This window comes from Cicer arietinum, chromosome 6, assembly GCF_000331145.2.
Source record: "Cicer arietinum cultivar CDC Frontier isolate Library 1 chromosome 6, Cicar.CDCFrontier_v2.0, whole genome shotgun sequence".
Taxonomy (NCBI): Eukaryota; Viridiplantae; Streptophyta; class Magnoliopsida; order Fabales; family Fabaceae; genus Cicer; species Cicer arietinum.
In genome coordinates, this window is record NC_021165.2 from 17382522 (window position 1) to 17400694 (window position 18173).

At 26.8% G+C, this 18173-nt stretch overlaps 2 protein-coding genes across 2 annotated transcripts; one reads left to right on the plus strand and one right to left on the minus strand.

The window, feature by feature from the left end:
- Positions 1–5976: 5976 nt before the first annotated feature.
- On the plus strand, positions 5977–7679 carry UGT73B14 (scopoletin glucosyltransferase). Its single transcript, XM_004505195.3, has one exon. The coding sequence runs from the start codon at positions 6039–6041 to the stop codon at positions 7503–7505; it is 1467 nt and encodes a 488-aa protein (XP_004505252.1). The 5' UTR covers positions 5977–6038; the 3' UTR covers positions 7506–7679.
- Positions 7680–16143: 8464 nt separating this feature from the next.
- On the minus strand, positions 16144–17904 carry LOC101511462 (scopoletin glucosyltransferase-like). Its single transcript, XM_004505196.4, has one exon. It carries the CDS (start codon positions 17785–17787, stop codon positions 16360–16362), a length of 1428 nt encoding a protein of 475 aa, XP_004505253.1. The 5' UTR covers positions 17788–17904; the 3' UTR covers positions 16144–16359.
- Between the last annotated feature and the right edge of the window lie 269 nt (positions 17905–18173).

Below are 18173 nucleotides of genomic sequence, written 5' to 3' on the forward strand. Positions count from 1 at the left end.
TTGCATCTGTTAATAATGTCTACATTGTTTGTGATGATAATTCCATAAACCTTGCATGTCAGGATTCAACTTTGATTATTGATTTGGGTGCCTCATATCATGTTACTCCTAGGCATGATTTCTTCTCATGTTACAGTGCTGGTGATTTTGGCATGGTAAAAATGGGAGATGAAGGAGTATGTAAAATTATTTGTATGAGGGATGTTTGGATTGAAACTGGGATTGGTTCCAAGCTTCAATTGAAGAATGTTAGACACGTTCCTGATATTCGTCTCAATTTGATTTCGGTGAAAGCCTTGGATATTGAGGGTTACCACACTTACTTTGGTGGTGGTGGTATATGTAAAATCACCAAAGGGTCCCTAGTGGTTGCAAAGGAGCAAAGTTTCACTTCTCTCTATAGGATGCCTACGAAGTTATGCAAGGAAGAAGTGAATGCAATTGAAGATGCATCTTCTGATTTATAGCATATGCGCCTCGATCACTTGAGTGAGAAAGGACTCAACATACTTACGAAGAAAAACTTTCTTCTTGCGAAGAAAAACTTTCTTCCTGTGAAAGGTACGTCTCTAAAAACTTGCACTCATTGTTTTGCTGGAAAACAACATAGAGTTTTTTTTCATAATATTGGTCCTCATATGAGGAAAAATATTCTTGATTTAGTTCATACTGATGTTTGTATGATGGATAGTAAATCTCTTGGTGGTGCATCATATTATGTTACTTTTATTGACAACCACTCTAGAAAAGTGTGGGCATTTTCTTTGAAATCTAAAGACTGTGTATTTGGAGTCTTCAAGCATTTTCATGCAAGTGTTGAAAGAGAAAAATGAAGGAAATTGAAATGTGTTCGATTAGATAACGGTGGCGAATATAGAGGTCCATTTGAAGAGTATTGTAGAGAACATTGAATCAGGTTTGAGAAAACAGTTCCAAAGACACCTCAACATAATGGTGTTGTAGAGAGAATGAATCGTACGATTAATGACAAAATCAGATGTATGCTCTCTCATGCAAAATTATCGAAATCCTTTTGGGGTGAAGCAATGAAAACTGCAGTAGATTTGATCAATCTTTCTCCTTCTATTCCACTTGATGGTAATGTTCCAAATAGAGTGTGGACAGGGAAAGATGTCTCTTACCTTCATTTGAGAGTTTTTGGTTACAGATGTTTTGTTCACGTTCCAAGAGATGAGAGGTCCAAGCTTGATAGTAAATCCAAACAGTGTATATTCGTCGGTTATGGTGATGAAGAATTTGGTTATAGATTGTGGGATCCGATTGACAAGAAAATTATCATAAGCCGAGATGTGATATTTCTTGAAGACCATACTATTCAAGATTTTGATAAAGCTGAAAAACAGAAATCAAATTCCAGAAGTTACATTGAAAATGTTGCGCCTAAGCCCCCTGCATAAACCTTTGTTGATGGAGGAGATATACAGGTAGATAATGAGAATGTAACTGATGATCATGTGTCTCACCATGATGAGCAGGTTCCAGTTGAGCCACGAGTCGAGTTTGAGTTGAGAATATTTACTAGAGAACGTCAACCTTCTCAAAGATATCATCCACATGAGTATATGATGATCACTGATAGTGGAGAGCCAGAGTATTATCAAGAATCTATTGCAAATATTGATAAAGAAAAATGGTTAAAGGTCATATAAGAAGAGATGAATTCATTGCATGAGAATCACACATTTGATTTGGTAAAGTTGCCTAATGGTAGAAAAGCACTCAAGAACAAATGGGTATACAAGATAAAGGCATAAGAGAATAGTTCTCAACCAAGATACAACGCAAGATTGGTTGTGAAAGGTTTTAATCAGAGAAAAGGTATTGACTTTGATGAAATTTTTTCACCCGTGGTGAAGATGTCCTCTATCTGAGTTGTGCTTGGGTTAGCAGCTAGTTTGAACCTAGAAGTTGGACAACTTGATGCGAAAACTGCATTTCTTCATGGTGATTTGGAGGAAGAGATCTATATGGAGCAACCAGAGAGTTTCAAAGTCAAAGGTAAAGAGAAACTTATGTGTAAATTGAAGAAAAGTTTGTATGGGCTCAAGCTAGCACCTCGACAATGGTACAAGAAATTTGATTATTTCATGGAGAAACATGGGTATAGTAAAACTACTTCCGATCATTGTGTGTTTATCAAGAAATTCTCTGATGGTGATTATATTATTCTCTTATTATATGTGGATGACATATTGATTGTTGGTCATGACACTAAGAAGATTCAATCTTTAAAGAAAGAGTTGAACAAGTCTTTTGCAATGAAAAACTTAGGTCCTGCAAAGAAAATTCTGGGTATGAGAATTACTCGTGACAGGAAGAATAATAAATTGTGGTTGTCTCAACACAATTATATTGAGAAGGTGTTAGAGAGGTTTAACATGAGCAATTGCAAACCTGTTAGTACTCCACTTGCTACTCATTTTAAATTGAATTCTGATAAATGTCCTACAAGTGAGAAAGACAAAGAAGAGATGAAGAAGGTTCCTTATGCATCCGTAGTTGGTAGTTTGATGTATGATATGGTATGCACAAGGCCAGATATTGCTCATGCAGTTGGAGTTGTTAGTCGTTTCTCTCTAATGCTGGTAAAGATCATTAGCAAGCAGTGAAGGGAATTCTTAGATACCTCAGAGGCACTTCCAAATTGTGTTTATGTTATGGAGGTGATGAACTTATGTTGGATGGCTACATAGATGCAGATATGACAAGTGATATGAATTCTAGAAAATCTACTTCAGGTTATATGATGACTTTTGCAGGGGGAGCTGTGTCTTGGCAATCAAGATTACAAAAGTGTGTTGCTTTGTTCACTACTGAAGCTGAGTACATTGCAGCAACTGAAGCTTCCAAAGAACTCTCATGGATGAAGAAATTCCTACATGAGTTAGGCATGAAGCAAGACAAGTTTGTGTTATTCTGTGACAGTCAGAGTGCGATCCATCTCAGCAAGAATTCGACTTTTCATGCATAGTCGAAGCATATTGAAGTGCGGTATCATTAGATACGTGATGCACTGGAAATGAAGTCGTTTTTAATTAAGAAAATTCATACTGATGAGAATGGTTCAGATATGATGACGAAGACCTTGTTTGTGTCGAAGATGATATGCTGTAGAAAGAAAGCTGGCATGGTTGAGCAGTACCTTCCTACTTGAGTCGTGAGGGGGTGATTTGTTGGGTGGGTTCACTCCCCAAGTGGACCCCACTAGTTTTATTAGTATTAGTATTATTATTAGTATTACTATTATTGAAAAAAAAAAAAGAAAAAAAAATGTATTATTGGGCTAGGCCCACGTGAAGGAAATAAAAGGGATTTAGAAATCCTAAGAATTAGAAGAACGAAAGAGAACGGTTGTCAGGGAAGAAAAATAAGGGTTTGGTTCCGGTGGTGGTAACATATGTGTAGCAAACTTACTCCGTTTGATCTACAAATTTAGTATGTTATTTCTACCACTGAGTTTGTTATTTTAATATACAGTTTGAGTAGTTTTATCTTCTTTGAGAGTAACTTTGGCATACCTACTTTAGTGGAAGATTGTTATTGTTGACTGGTGTCCTCTATTGTTGTTAGGAAGACTCTGGTGTACCCATTAATTATTATAGTAGAAGTTTTTACTGGACTATGTCCCGTGGTTTTTATTCTCTCAATTTGAGGGAAGTTTTCCACGTTAAAAAATTGCGTTTGTCTCAAATTTAATTTTCTGCCAATTATTTTTGCTCTGTGAAATTGTATTTTTTGTTTGGCCATTTATCTGCACAGGTGGGGGAAAAATATTCCGCATTATTGAGATAGTTATTGCTAATTATCTCTGTTTTTTTCCCAACAAATGGTTGTATCTATAATTTTTTAGCGACATACTATTTTACAACTAAAATATTTTTAATAGATTGAGCTATTCTATACTCTATATAATATTTTCTATAATCATCTATAGAATATCTTACAACTTTGCTGAATTCATAGAACAATAACATTTTTTATAATCAATGACACAAAAAAAATGTATACACTTCAATTTTAATAAGAATACGATGTCTCATATCTTATATCATGTCTAAGATTAAAACTCGAGCAAAATGTTCAAACAATTTTTAATTAGTTGTTTCGTCACGAGATAAAAGGAGTGTCAATACCTAAAGCGATGGAGAAAATGATATTTGAACTCCAATATTCCTGACCTATGATTCATTTTTATCACACGGATAATTTAATAATATATATAATCTAAAAATATAGAAAAGAACAATTGACATAAATATTTAAAAATTCAAAATAAAAAAGAATATTTAAAAATGAAATTATTATTAATAATCACAAAAATATGAGTTTAAAGTTTTTAACATTAAATATAATTTTCTCTTAAGGCTAATTTTGTCATGTACATATTATTAATAATCACAAAAATATGAGTTTAAAGTTAGACATGCTTGTTTTTTAAATTATTTAATCAACAGTGTGTTAACGTCGGCCCAACATATTATCAGGTTTAAAGTGAAACTAGTATACGGGGTATTTTTAAAAATTAATAAATAAATTATTAATATTTCATTTAATAACTATAGAAAATTTATTTAATAGAAATAATAGCATTTTCAAATCTATTTTTTTCTATATTTTTTTTTAAAATAAAATAATACATTTCAACTGTTCTATAGTAACATCAATAACTCATGTAAAATTTTTAATATTTTAGTTGAAGAAAATAGTGTGTATACTACCACTCATGTTCACGACTTTGTCTCATGATTTTTCAATTTATAACTAATATTTCTCATGTGGACGATGTGCTCACTTTTTGTCTCGTAAATTTATAATTTATAATTTATAATTAATATTTATCTCATCCCTATTATCCAATTTAGTTGTAGTAAAAAGATTATCAAAAAATTTGTAATGTTTTATTTAATTTATATAAGATTTTATCATTAGCAAAAGTAAATACGAAGGTTTCACTGTTATATGTTGTAAACTGAAAAATATCAATCCAAATAAATAATAATTTTGCCAAAAATTTAAAATTAAAACTTTGTTTGAGGCTTTTGTTATGTAAGTGTATATTAAAATATTTTTTATAATATATTATTGGGTCTTTATATCTCGTAAAAACTAAAGTAAAAAAATATTTTTTGGCAAAATCTAAAACAAGTGTTTTTCATGTCTCTCTTTTGGGACGACTCTGAACAGTGTTAGTGATTTTTTTTTTAAATTATTCAAATTAATTAATTATTATTTTTTACTATTTTTACTTCATTTAAAAAAATGAAAATATTATAAAGTAATTTAAAAAATATATGTAACTGTTTTACAAAGATTATTTTGTTTTTTTAATAATATTATCTTGTTTATTAGCACATAAACCACAGGATGTGATAACTTTTATCATGTTTATATTATACCATATTTCTATCTCATCGAATAAATTTTGATTCCATAGAAGTTTATGTGGTTAAATATAAAATTCAATTAATTAAATTAAGAGATCAAAATAAATGCTAGTTAGGGTATTATATTTGTTGACATTTAATATTTTATATTATATCGGCTTTTCACCACAATATATTTAATATTTAAAATAAAAAAGATTTGTTGTTAAAACATACAGATTTTTAATAATCTATGTAATCATGATAACATGATAACAATTAAATCGGTTAGTTTTAATGACAATAAATATGATCAAATGTAAAAATCAAATATTTGAATTAACTAGTTGGTTATGATGATTAATTTATTTATAAATTTGGAACATATTTAATTTTAAAAATTGAATTCTTAATTTGGAAATTAAAAAATGTAAAAACATACAGATTTTTAATAATCTATGTAATCATGATAACAATTATTCCAATTAAATACTTCCTCAATTTATTTTTGAAATTAAACAATTCCTTTATTTATATTTGACCAAAAAAGCTAATAGTAATGGTGATAAATCTTCTACTAGCTATAAAGAAAGTCATTTTAAAAATCCTATCCTTCAACCTCATTTTGTGCAAAATCAAAAGCTAGTGACCAATATGGCTAGTCAAAACAATCCGTTACACATATTTTTCTTCCCCTTCATGGGTCATGGCCATATGATACCTTCAATTGATATGGCCAAATTATTTGCTTCAAAAGGTGTTAAGGCAACCATAGTCACCACACCTCTCAACAAACCTCTCGTCACCAAAGCCATAGAACAATTCAAAACCCATTCTAACAACATAGATATTCAAATCATCAAGTTCCCTTGTGTAGAAGGTGGTTTACCTGAAGGATGTGAAAATGTTGATTCAATCCCTTCACCTCATCTCATTCCAGCATTCTTCAAAGCTACATGGTTGCTACAAGAGCCCCTTGAACAACTATTGCAACAACAAAAACCAAATTGTATTGTTGCTGACATGTTTTTTCCATGGTCCACTGCTTCCGCCGCAAAATTCGGAATTCCTAGGATTGTGTTCCATGGCACTAGTTTCTTCTCATTGTGTGCTTCACAATGTTTGAATCTCTATGAGCCTTTCAAAAACGTTTCTTCTGATACAGAACTATTTGAGATTACTAATCTTCCAGGTAATATCAAAATGACAAAGTTGCAGCTTCCAAGTATATTCACTCAAAATGATACCATGACACAAAACACTGCCAAATTATTTGCGGCAATAAGGGAATCAGAGAAGAAGAGTTATGGTGTTATAGTAAATAGCTTCTATGAGCTAGAACATGTTTATGCAGATTATTATAGAGATGTACTTGGCATAAAAGCATGGCATATAGGTCCATTATCAATTCACAACAAGAAGGATAAAGAAATAACATCATATAGAGGAAAAGAAGATTCTATTGACAAACATGAGTGTTTAAAGTGGCTTGACACAAAAGAAAAACACTCTGTTGTTTACTTGTGTTTTGGAAGTACAACACATTTTCTTAACTCTCAGCTTAAAGAAATAGCTGTTGGACTTGAAGCATCAGGGAAAAATTTCATCTGGGTTGTAAACAAAAAGAAAGAAGATGGAGAAGAATGGTTACCTGAAGGATTTGAGAAAAGAATGGAAGGAAAAGGACTTGTTATAAGAGGTTGGGCCCCACAAGTTTTGATTCTTAATCATGAAGCTATTGGTGCATTTGTGACTCATTGTGGTTGGAATTCAACTTTTGAAGGTGTGTCTGCTGGAGTGCCTATGATTACTTGGCCAGTTGCTGCTGAACAATTTTACAATGAGAAATTGGTGACTGAGGTGCTTAAAATTGGTGTACCTGTTGGAGTTAAAAAATGGGTTGGATTGTTTGGTGATAGTATTCAATGTGATTTAGTGGAGAAGGCTGTGAAGAGGGTTATGGAAGGTGAAGAAGCAGAGGAAATGAGGAACAAAGCAAAATTGTTTGCAGAAATGGCAAAGAAGGCTGGGGAAGAAGGTGGATCCTCTTACTTAAAATTGAATGCTTTGATTGAGGAGTTGGGTTCATTGAGCCAGCATCAACCTATCTTACAAGATTAATATGCATGCTTTTAATGATGCATGTTTTGAAATAAAGGAACAGTAAGAAAGAAAACAAAATTTGAAGAAAAAAAAAAAAAAATATCATAGCATTAAATTGTCTTAGTTTTTTGAGATCAAAGTATACAATTATCGGAGTAAAGATGATACTGACTTCAAGTTGAATGACTATTCACTGTGGTCACATGAGAATTATTAATGACATTTCCATAACTATTATGTAATGTTCTCATGGTGAATCAATCTAGTACAAATATTATTTATAATATTTATACATATGTGAAAATTTAATACCTCATATCCATGACCCATGAGATGTGATCATCAGTTTACTTATATAATAGTTTATATGTATTATTGATGTCTTATTTAATATTGAAACTTGACTACATACATTTTAAGAATAGGATCATTGTACTCAAAAGAGTTTCACGATTAAGTCAAACTTAATGTTCTACTAAATAAACTAACTATTCGAAAAACTTTATTATGATTTAAATAAATTCATATAATAAACAAAAATGTCTCATATTACTATAAAATAATAATAAATCTAACAATCTCCGACTAGTACTAGAAGCAAACAAACATACTCCTTATACCCATCAATCTAGTGTGACTATCATGTTTCTATTAACCAAGTGATTTCGTAAGTGAGTTAGCAATGTAATCTAATGTAGAAATTCTGTAAATCTTCACATCTCATTTGTCTACGGACTCTCGAATAAGATGGAAGTGGCGAAGTATATGTTTGGATCTATGGTGATTTATGACATCCCAGACTCAGGCGTAACAAAGCCTAGTTCATCTCAGCCTATTCTCACCCCTAGTTATGATGATCATTAATTATTTTAATAGTAAATTATGAGTGCGTTTGTTTGAATTTAAATAAAAATGATTTTTAGATTAAAAATTTTAGAGATTATTTTGTAGAGATTTGTTTAAATATGATTTTTTTTCTTCTGTTTGTTTACTATCATAAAAATGATTTTTAATCTATTTGCATACAATTTTATAAAAATAATTTTTTAAACTATAAAATTACCATAAAAGACATGACTTTTTTAATTATCATTTCTTAGACACATTTTCAAATTGATTAATGTACCTTAAGTATTCATCAAAAAGTAATAAACAAACATACAAAAGCAAAAAAAATAAAAATTGTATCAACATTGAAAAAGGAGAAGAAAACTTATTTGATGAAAACTTATATAAAAGTCTAATAAAAATTGCTAGAGAACAATTTTAGATTTTTTAAAAAGGATAAATATAATTATATCATTTTTTCATTTAAGTTCCGTGTTTTTTAAATTTATCGCATCTTATCTCTCATCTATCGCAAGGAGCGAACTTGATAAGCTATTATTTTTAACTAAAAAATAATTTTTCAAAAATCTTAGACGTTCAAACAATATAAAATAATTTTTAATTAAAAAAAAATTCATGAAAAAATCTGAAACAAACATATTTTATAATTTTTAGTAACTATTTTAATAATTCATGAAAAAATTCATGAAAAAATCTGAAACAAACGTACTTTAGTAACTTTTAGAATAATAAATTATTTTTTAATAACTATTTTAATAATTCAATAAATAATTTAATTTTTTAATTATAATAAAAATTAAAATAATATTATTCTTATTCTTAAATTTTAATTTAAATGATAAACTTAATATTATTAAATTGAATATCTTATTTTTAAATTCAAAATACAATATTTTAAGATCGTATAAATTAATTATAACGATATTTACTGTCTCTTCTCATTAAAATAAAAACATCTACATGAACTTTCAAGAAATAAAATCAGAGTTTATCCAATTTTTATACCACAAAACAAAATAGTGTTGAGATTAATATCGTATCCGTGTCGGTAGATATTTATTTATTGTCAGTTATACGTAGGCAATTGCAATGAGTCAAGAAATTCCAAACGGTGTCAGCCGTTGGATGTTCTAATGACGTGGACAGTCTGTTGCTTCCTTAGGCTCAAGTCTCAATGAGTCAAGTCAGTGTCGTAACGTGACCAATACTCAGTATTGAAACGGACACCAGTGGGTGTTGTGTGTGGCTAAAAAAGTAATCGATCGTTTCAGATCTTGCTTTCTTTTAATTGTTATTTTAAAATTGTTTTTTAACAATTTAACATCAATTAACTATTAATTTTCCATTTTAATTTAAATATTTTTTACTAGAAAAATACTGTTGATTTTCCATTTTAACTATCAAATATTTTTTAACAATTAATATTCCATTTTAATTTAAATAAAAATACTAATAATAAATTGAAACAAAATACATTAATAAATTATAAATAAATTTTATATTTTAATTATTATTATAATAAATAACTATTATAATTAAAATGATTAATTTATATTATAAATTTAAAAAAATAAATAAATTAAATAATAATAATAACAATTAAATAAATACAAATTATATTAATAATATGAATATGAAACGAAATACATTAAATTAACGATAAAAATAAATCATATTTGAATATATTACTTCCTCAACCATTATTATATGAATTTAATATATTAATAAATAATTAAATTAATAAATAATACATTAATGAATAATAATAATAATAATAAATAATACATTAATAAATAACAATAATAATAATAATAATAATAATAATAATAATAATAATAATAATTTGCTACTTACCAAATTGTACAATTTGTGATTAATCAATTTGTTGCTTACCAAATTAGATAATTTGCGATTAATCAATTTATTATTTACAAAATTGTACAATAGATTAATTTTTTTATTTGATGGTTAAATTAATGATATATCACAAATTGCTAAAATTAATTTTCTCATTAAATGTGATTTAGTAAATTGATTAATTTTCTTATTAATTTACAAATTGATTTAATATCAAAAAAAAATTATTCGTATGATTGGAAAAAGTAATAAAAGTAAAAAATGAACCTAATCTAATCATTTTATATATAGATATTTTTAAAATATATTTGGAAAATAAATATATTTAATTTGATTTAACTTTTGAGATAAGTTAACAATACATTTATACAATATATTATCTAATTTTATCTTAATATATTAAAAAAAACTTATTAATGTGATTGGTAATGTGACAATATATATATATATATATATATATATATATATATATATATATATATATTTATCGAATATACCTCAAAATCATTAAATGAGAAAATTAATTAAAAATTTAATCAATTGTACAATTTGGTAACAAATTGATTAATCGTAAATTGTCTAATTTGATAAGTAGCAAATTTAGTAAGTATCAAACTAATTTTAGTAAATTGATTAATCATAAATTGTACAATTTAGTAAGAAGCAAATTTGGTAAGTAGCAAATTATTATTATTATTATTATTATTATTATTATTATTATTATTATTATTATTATTATATTATTATTATTATTGTTATTTATTACTGTATTATTATTATTTATTACTGTTATTATTATTATTATTTATTAATGTATTATTGAGTATTAATATTACTTTTGTTAATTATAAAATAAATATATATTTAAAAATAATTAAAACCAATTTATTTAAAATAGAATACTCAAAGTACTTTAGTGTGTCAAAAGAATAAAAATAGGTATAACATAGTCTAAATCATGAAAAATTATCAACTAAAATTTATCGAGAGAACCCATGAACTACAAATACTCTTTGGTTGAACACACACTATTGAAGAAATTTAAAATAAACCTTTTTATATATGTTTTAATTTATCTCAAAGATGATAACTTAATATTTTTAAGTAAAATATTAAAAAAAAGTTATTTAATTCCCTAACACTGCTTTATTTTTTTAATTTTTAATTTTATTTTCAGTTGAACCAAACACTCCTTGGTTGAGCACATACATCATGATGAAATTTAAAATAAAATATTTTTATATATATTTTAATTCATCTCTAAAATAATAACTTAATATTTTTTTAAAACTTATTTAATTTTTAAAAACTGTCTTATTCTTTGATTCACATATGTGTCTTATTCTTTGATTTTCAGATGAATCCGACAATGACCAATCAAAGAATTTTAATTACTTGAAAAAGCCATCAGAGACAAATTTCATGTTTTAGAATTTTGATTAATATTAGTGATAATTTTTTGAATTAATTTATCATCAATATAACAAAAGAATGTGTTTTAAAAATTACAATTTTATCTAATCAAAATATGGTATAAAGATTGAATAATAATATAATTGGATGGTTATTTAGATCAAATAAAAAACTTCATATCAAAAAAAAAAAAAAACGTACAAAAAACCCTGAAAAAAAATTGCACATAAAACTAAAATAAAAGAATCTAATTAAAATATAATTGTTATTTATATATTTGATTTTTAAATTAAAAATACTAATGATGCATTGACGTGACAACAATGTAATTACATAAGAAAAATTTGTAATTTCAATAAAATTACATAAGCGATAAATTAAAAAATGACGAGATAATCTATTGGTCTTCTTTTTTCTTTCTTTATTTCTTCTAATTTCAAACACTATTGAAAAACGTAGAACAAATTATTTATCAGTTATAAATATAAAAACAATTGTAGTTTCAATAAAATTACATAATAATAAATATAAAAATAATAGAATAAATATTTTATGGTTTTTTATTTTTTTTTCTTCTTTCATCCAATTTTAAACAATATTAAAAAACATGAGACAAATATTTATCAATTATAAATATAAAAAATTAGACGAAATAAATATTGTCAGTGACTATAAATATAAAAATTATAATATAAGTATTTGACATTAATATATAAAAAAATACGAGACAAATATTTATTATTAATAAATATTAAAAAATATACGATAAATTTTTGTCCTTGATAAATATAACAACATATTTGATAAATATTTTTCTCTAATACAGAAAAAAAATATTGTCAATAAAAATTATATCATAAAAAATTTGTCATAAATATTAATCATTGATGAATATTAAAAAAAATACTTGATAATTATTTGACATTTATAAATAAAATAAATTTTTATTACTTTTTTATATAAAACACGTTAAAATATCAAGAATTATTATATGTAATAAGAAAAGGTAACCAGTCATCTAGAATTTGCGCTACATAAATAATTAGTTAACGTTAGTCACTTCTTTTGAACTTGAGATGGCTGAATAGGAATTGTGGGTAGAAATAAGTCACGTCAAATGATAGAGGTTTATACCTACCCTACATTATATACAGATCAAGCCAGTTTTTTTAAACGAACATTAGACAAAAAACTTTTATATAGCAATAGCATACGAAAACATCTTTTATTTTATTTTATAAAATTTATATCAATTTTATTTATTAATAAAAGGATAAAAAAATTGTCAAGTATTTACATTTTTTAAATAATGAATACGTCGTGCAGTTATTTTTATTATTTTTAAAAATATATTTTTATTAATTATTATTTCATTTTAACTCTATATCAATTATTTATTAAATATTTTATCAAAATAAAATAAATAAATATTTTAAGAAAAAAAAATTTGTACAAAATAAATAATTTTTTTAATTAACTTAAAATTTCAGACTATAAATCCCGATTTTTTATTACAAAATAGTTAGAAGCGGATCTTAGTTATGAGAAGAGGAGACCGTGTTCGGTAAAAATAAATATACCTATAATAATAGGTATCTATAATATATAGTATATATATTAGCAAAATTATAAATACTTTGATTCAAATTGGATATTTCTAATACATCTAAAAATTAGAATTATCACTATACCAAAATTAAATATATAAAATTAATTAAAAATATTTAATTTTTATGTTGACCCTCCAATAAAACTTGTCAAAATCTACCATAAAAAACAGTTAAATATTATCATATAAAATTAAATTATTTAAAATATAATAGATTTCAAATTAAAATTTAATTTAATTGATCTATTAAACAGTTAATATATATAAAGATAGATTAAAATATTTATTTATAAAAGTTAATATAAATTAAATTTTTAAGAAGTTTACATATCATATTAGATACTAGACTTTTAAGTTAATATAAATTAAACTTGTAAATATTTTTGACTGAAACTCTAAATTTAAAGAATTAATTGCTCTAAAAATTAATTAATTAAAATCAATAAAAAATATTATTAATACATAAAATTTAACATAAATAAAATATTTTAATTTTTTATAAAAAAAATAAAATATATCTCTGAATCTATTTTATACAATATTATATTTAGATTTATTTTAGATTCAACAACATTGTTTAATAAATAATACTAAGGCTTAATTGCACTTTTGGTCATCCTATTATAGGTGAAAATTGAAATTAGTCCCCCCATTTTGTTTCTTCCCGGTTTTAGTTCCCCAAACAGAATTTGAGTCCAAATCATGATGAGTTGTCATTTTTTTAATGACGTGTCAACAAAAAAGCTGACGTGGCAGACGCTTACGTGGAATAAACTTATTATTATATTATTTCTAATTAAAAAATATAATTTATATTTTAAAAATCATTATTATAATTGTTAAAAATCATTATTACAAATAAAATTTAATTGTTAAAATTAAATTAAAAAAAATGAACCCTAAACTTGAACCAGAAGCATATCATTCAACAAAAGCTTGAACCCTAAATTAAAAAACAGCCCCAATTCAACAAAATAAACAAATTGAATGGAAACTGACTTGCATAATATTGTAATGTTCTACAGCAACTCAGCACATAATCCAACAAGCTCCTGCAACAACACTCCACTACTGGTACAGAGGCCAGAAGGTTGCTTCCTCCATATGTTAAGGCAAAGAACATCTAGAAGCTAGCTTTTGTCTTGTAAGCTACCATGCCTAATAATATAATAATTTAATTTGGCTTACCAAACCAAAGTCGTATTACTAAAAAAAAGTCAATAAGCAACCAGTTCCGTTCCAAGTGACATGGCTTTTCACTATTCCTTATTCCTTTCCAGAGAAGCCCATCCAGCCCAGCGGATCCATTGTTTATGCGGCAGTGCGATGCTGCTGAAAAACGGAAGCCCTTAGGTATAGGTTGGGGAAAACTCCAAACAAAAAAGGGCCTTATTCTTCCTTATATTAAATCTAAGTTTTAGAAAGGGGCATCCCTACCCCCTTACAAGCTAGCGCGCAACGGCTTTTCAGCCGTTGCATTCAATTTGTTTATTTTGTTGAATTTGGGCTGTTTTTTAATTTAGGGTTCAAGCTTTTGTTGAATGATATGCTTCTGGTTCAAGCTTAGGGTTCATTTTTTTTAATTTAATTTTAACAATTAAATTTTATTTGTAATAATGATTTTTAACAATTATAATAATGATTTTTAAAATATAAATTATATTTTTTAATTAGAAATAATATAATAATAAGTTTATTCCACATAAGCGTCTGTCACGTCAGTTTTTTGATTTGGACTTAAATTCTCTTTGGGGACTAAAACTGGAGAGAAACAAAATGGGGGGACTACTTTCAATTTTCACCTATAATAGGGGGACCAAAAGTGCAATTAAGCCTAATATTAAACTTTTTTCGGACACAAACTTAGAACAAGTATTTGACAGATAAGTTGTTTTTGAAAAGCTAATACCTTTCTTCTCTTTTATTTATTTTATTTGATAATATTTCACAGTCATATTTTAGTTGATAGTATTCTAGCTCGTTGGACTTGCTGTTCCAAGTTAGAAATATTCTAGAAGGAAAAACACATCTTCATCATTGACTAGTCCAACGAGAATAATTACCATTTTGCACTCCCAAATACCTCTCTCTATGCAAGACACTGAATATTTCAACAACAAAAACATCAAACAACACATTAATTAGGAGGAAGGGTGCCAAGTTAGTAAAAGGATGAGATTACCTTCCTTAACCACTTTGTGGAAAGGGATGTTGGCATGGTTAAGAAAATTAAGCATACTTGATTTGTAGTAAAAATTTGATCGTTAAGCTCAAATCATTGAAATATAGATGACAAATCAACTTAATAGAAGGAAATATATCACCATATGCATCGCAATATATGGCATTGTTGTTTGATATACTGTTACCAATCTCCAAAAAAATATGATAAAATATTTTCTATTCTTGATTTTAATTGTTTATAAGAAAAAAAAATTGAATAACAGGATTGATAATTGAGAAAATGAAATACAACAAAGAGTTAGAGTTGACTATTAGGTAGTGAAAACATCTCAAAAGTATATTTTCCTTATTAGTAAATATCTCAAATTTTTTCATTTCTTAATATAATAAAATGAGAATTATTTTTTTTTTAAAATATATATTTATAATTTCCATAAAATTACGATATTATTAAAATTAGCTCTAATTTTTTTTATTTCTTTTCTATCTTTATTTTGATTTTAACAGGACTAAAAATATTATGTTTTACACATAAATTTTAAAATAAAGACTAAAAGTAAAAACAAAATTTAAAGATTAAAAATTTGAGAATTTTCATATAGAGACTAAAATAAAATTTTATAAGAACTAAAATTTATTTTATCAAATTTTTTAATTATTAAAATTATAATTTTTTATTAAGAACATAATTTTTAAAATTTAAACACAAACTAAAAGATATTTAAAACATCCCAACAAAAAATATACATAAACTTTTGTAACCAATTAAATAAACAACTAATTGATATAAAATAACTGACTAATACAACTAATTAACCAACAAGGGTGACTAGAGTATTAGTTTGTTAACAAAGTATCGAAAACTAATTCTAACGACTTAAACTAAGAAGATATCAAATACAAAACAGCACATGTATCCAGACTTAACTTTGCTTAAAATTTGATCAAGGATGGATTATCTCAATTCCTAAGCAAACTCAAATCCTGAATTAAAACATTCAAATCAGAGTAAGAAGAGCCTCCTTCTTCCACTGCCTTCTTAGCTAACTCTGATAAAAGCTTCACCCTGTTCCTAATTTCCTGAGCTTCTTCTCCTTCCAAAATCCTCTTCACAGCCTTCTCCACTAAATCCCATTCAATACTTTCCCCAAACGATTCAACCCATTTTGTAACTCCAACAGGAACACCAATTTTAAGTACTTGAGTGACCCATATTTCATTATAAAATTGTTCAGCAGCCACAGGCCAAGTAACAAAAGGCATTCCAGCACAAACACCTTCTAAAATTGAATTCCAACCACAATGAGTCACAAATGCACCAACAGCCTCATGTTCAAGAATCAAAACTTGTGGGGCCCACCCTCTTACAATAAGTCCTTTTCCTTCCATTCTTTTCTCAAATCCTTTAGGTAACCATTCTTCTCCTTCTTCTTTCTTTTTCCTCACAACCCAGATGAAATTTTTCCCTGATGCTTCAAGTCCAACAGCTATTTCTTTAAGCTGAGAGTCAAGAACTTTTGTCGAACTTCCAAAACATATGTAAACAACTGAATTGGGTTTCTTCATGTCAAGCCATTTTAGACACTCATGTTCATAAATAGAACCTTCTTTTTCTTCTGTGCTCTTATTGCAGATACACAAAGGACCAATATGCCATGCTTTTCTACCAATTCCCTTTCTATAATAATCTGCATAATCTTTTTCAAGTTCATAGAAGCTGTTAACAACAACCCCAAAACTCTTCATTTCTGATTCATGTATTTCCCGAAAGAATTTGCCTAATCCTTCAGTAGAACCCTTCGAAATCTCAAAAGGTTGTAAGAACGACTTTGTCATTTTAACATTACCAGGAAGATCAGTAATAACAAAGGGTTCAAAATCAGAAGAAACATTCTTGAAAGGTTCAAATCGTTTGATACAATAGGTAGCACACAACGAGAAGAAAGAAGTACCATGAAACACAATTCTAGGAATTCCAAATTTGGAAGCAGAATCAGTTACCCAAGGGAAAAACATGTCAGCAACAACACAATCTGGATTTTGTTCAACTAGTAGTTTTTCAAGTGGCTCTTGTAACGATTCTGTGGCTTTTAAGAACGAAAAGAATGATTCCGGTGAAGGGATTGAGTCAATAATTTCAGAACCATTTGGTAAACAAGTTTTTGGGGAAGTAAACTCTATGGTTTGAATATGAATATTGTGGCCACTAATTTTGGATTTTTGTATAAATTTGGAGATTAAAGTTTCATTACTGGGTGTGGTAATAATTGTGGCTTTGACACCTTTTGATGCAAATAATTTGGCCATATCGACAGTTGGTTTGATATGACCATGACCAAAATAAGGAAAGAAGAATATGTGCAAAGAATTGTGATATTCAGTACCCATTTTTTTCACTTTTGAGCAATGAAGCTTGCAGTGCTTTAATTTGTAACAAAAACTAAGAAACTAACAAGTAAGGGAAAGTGCCAGGAATATGGGAGAGGGAGAACAATTTGGTTTGGTATAACATCTAGACTCGAATATTTATAATACAAATCATACACCAAATGTAATGATCTCAAGTACTGTTCTCATAATTAAATGTTAATAATTATTTTTATTTTTATTAGTGAGATATTGAGTTATATTATATTGATTTATTAAAATCAAAAATAAATATATCACATATTAAATTGGAATAAATTAAATTATAATTTGAATTGCAAATTATAGAGTATTATTGATCTTTGTTAAATTTTTAATAATTTAAAAATTATTGATCTAGAGTATAC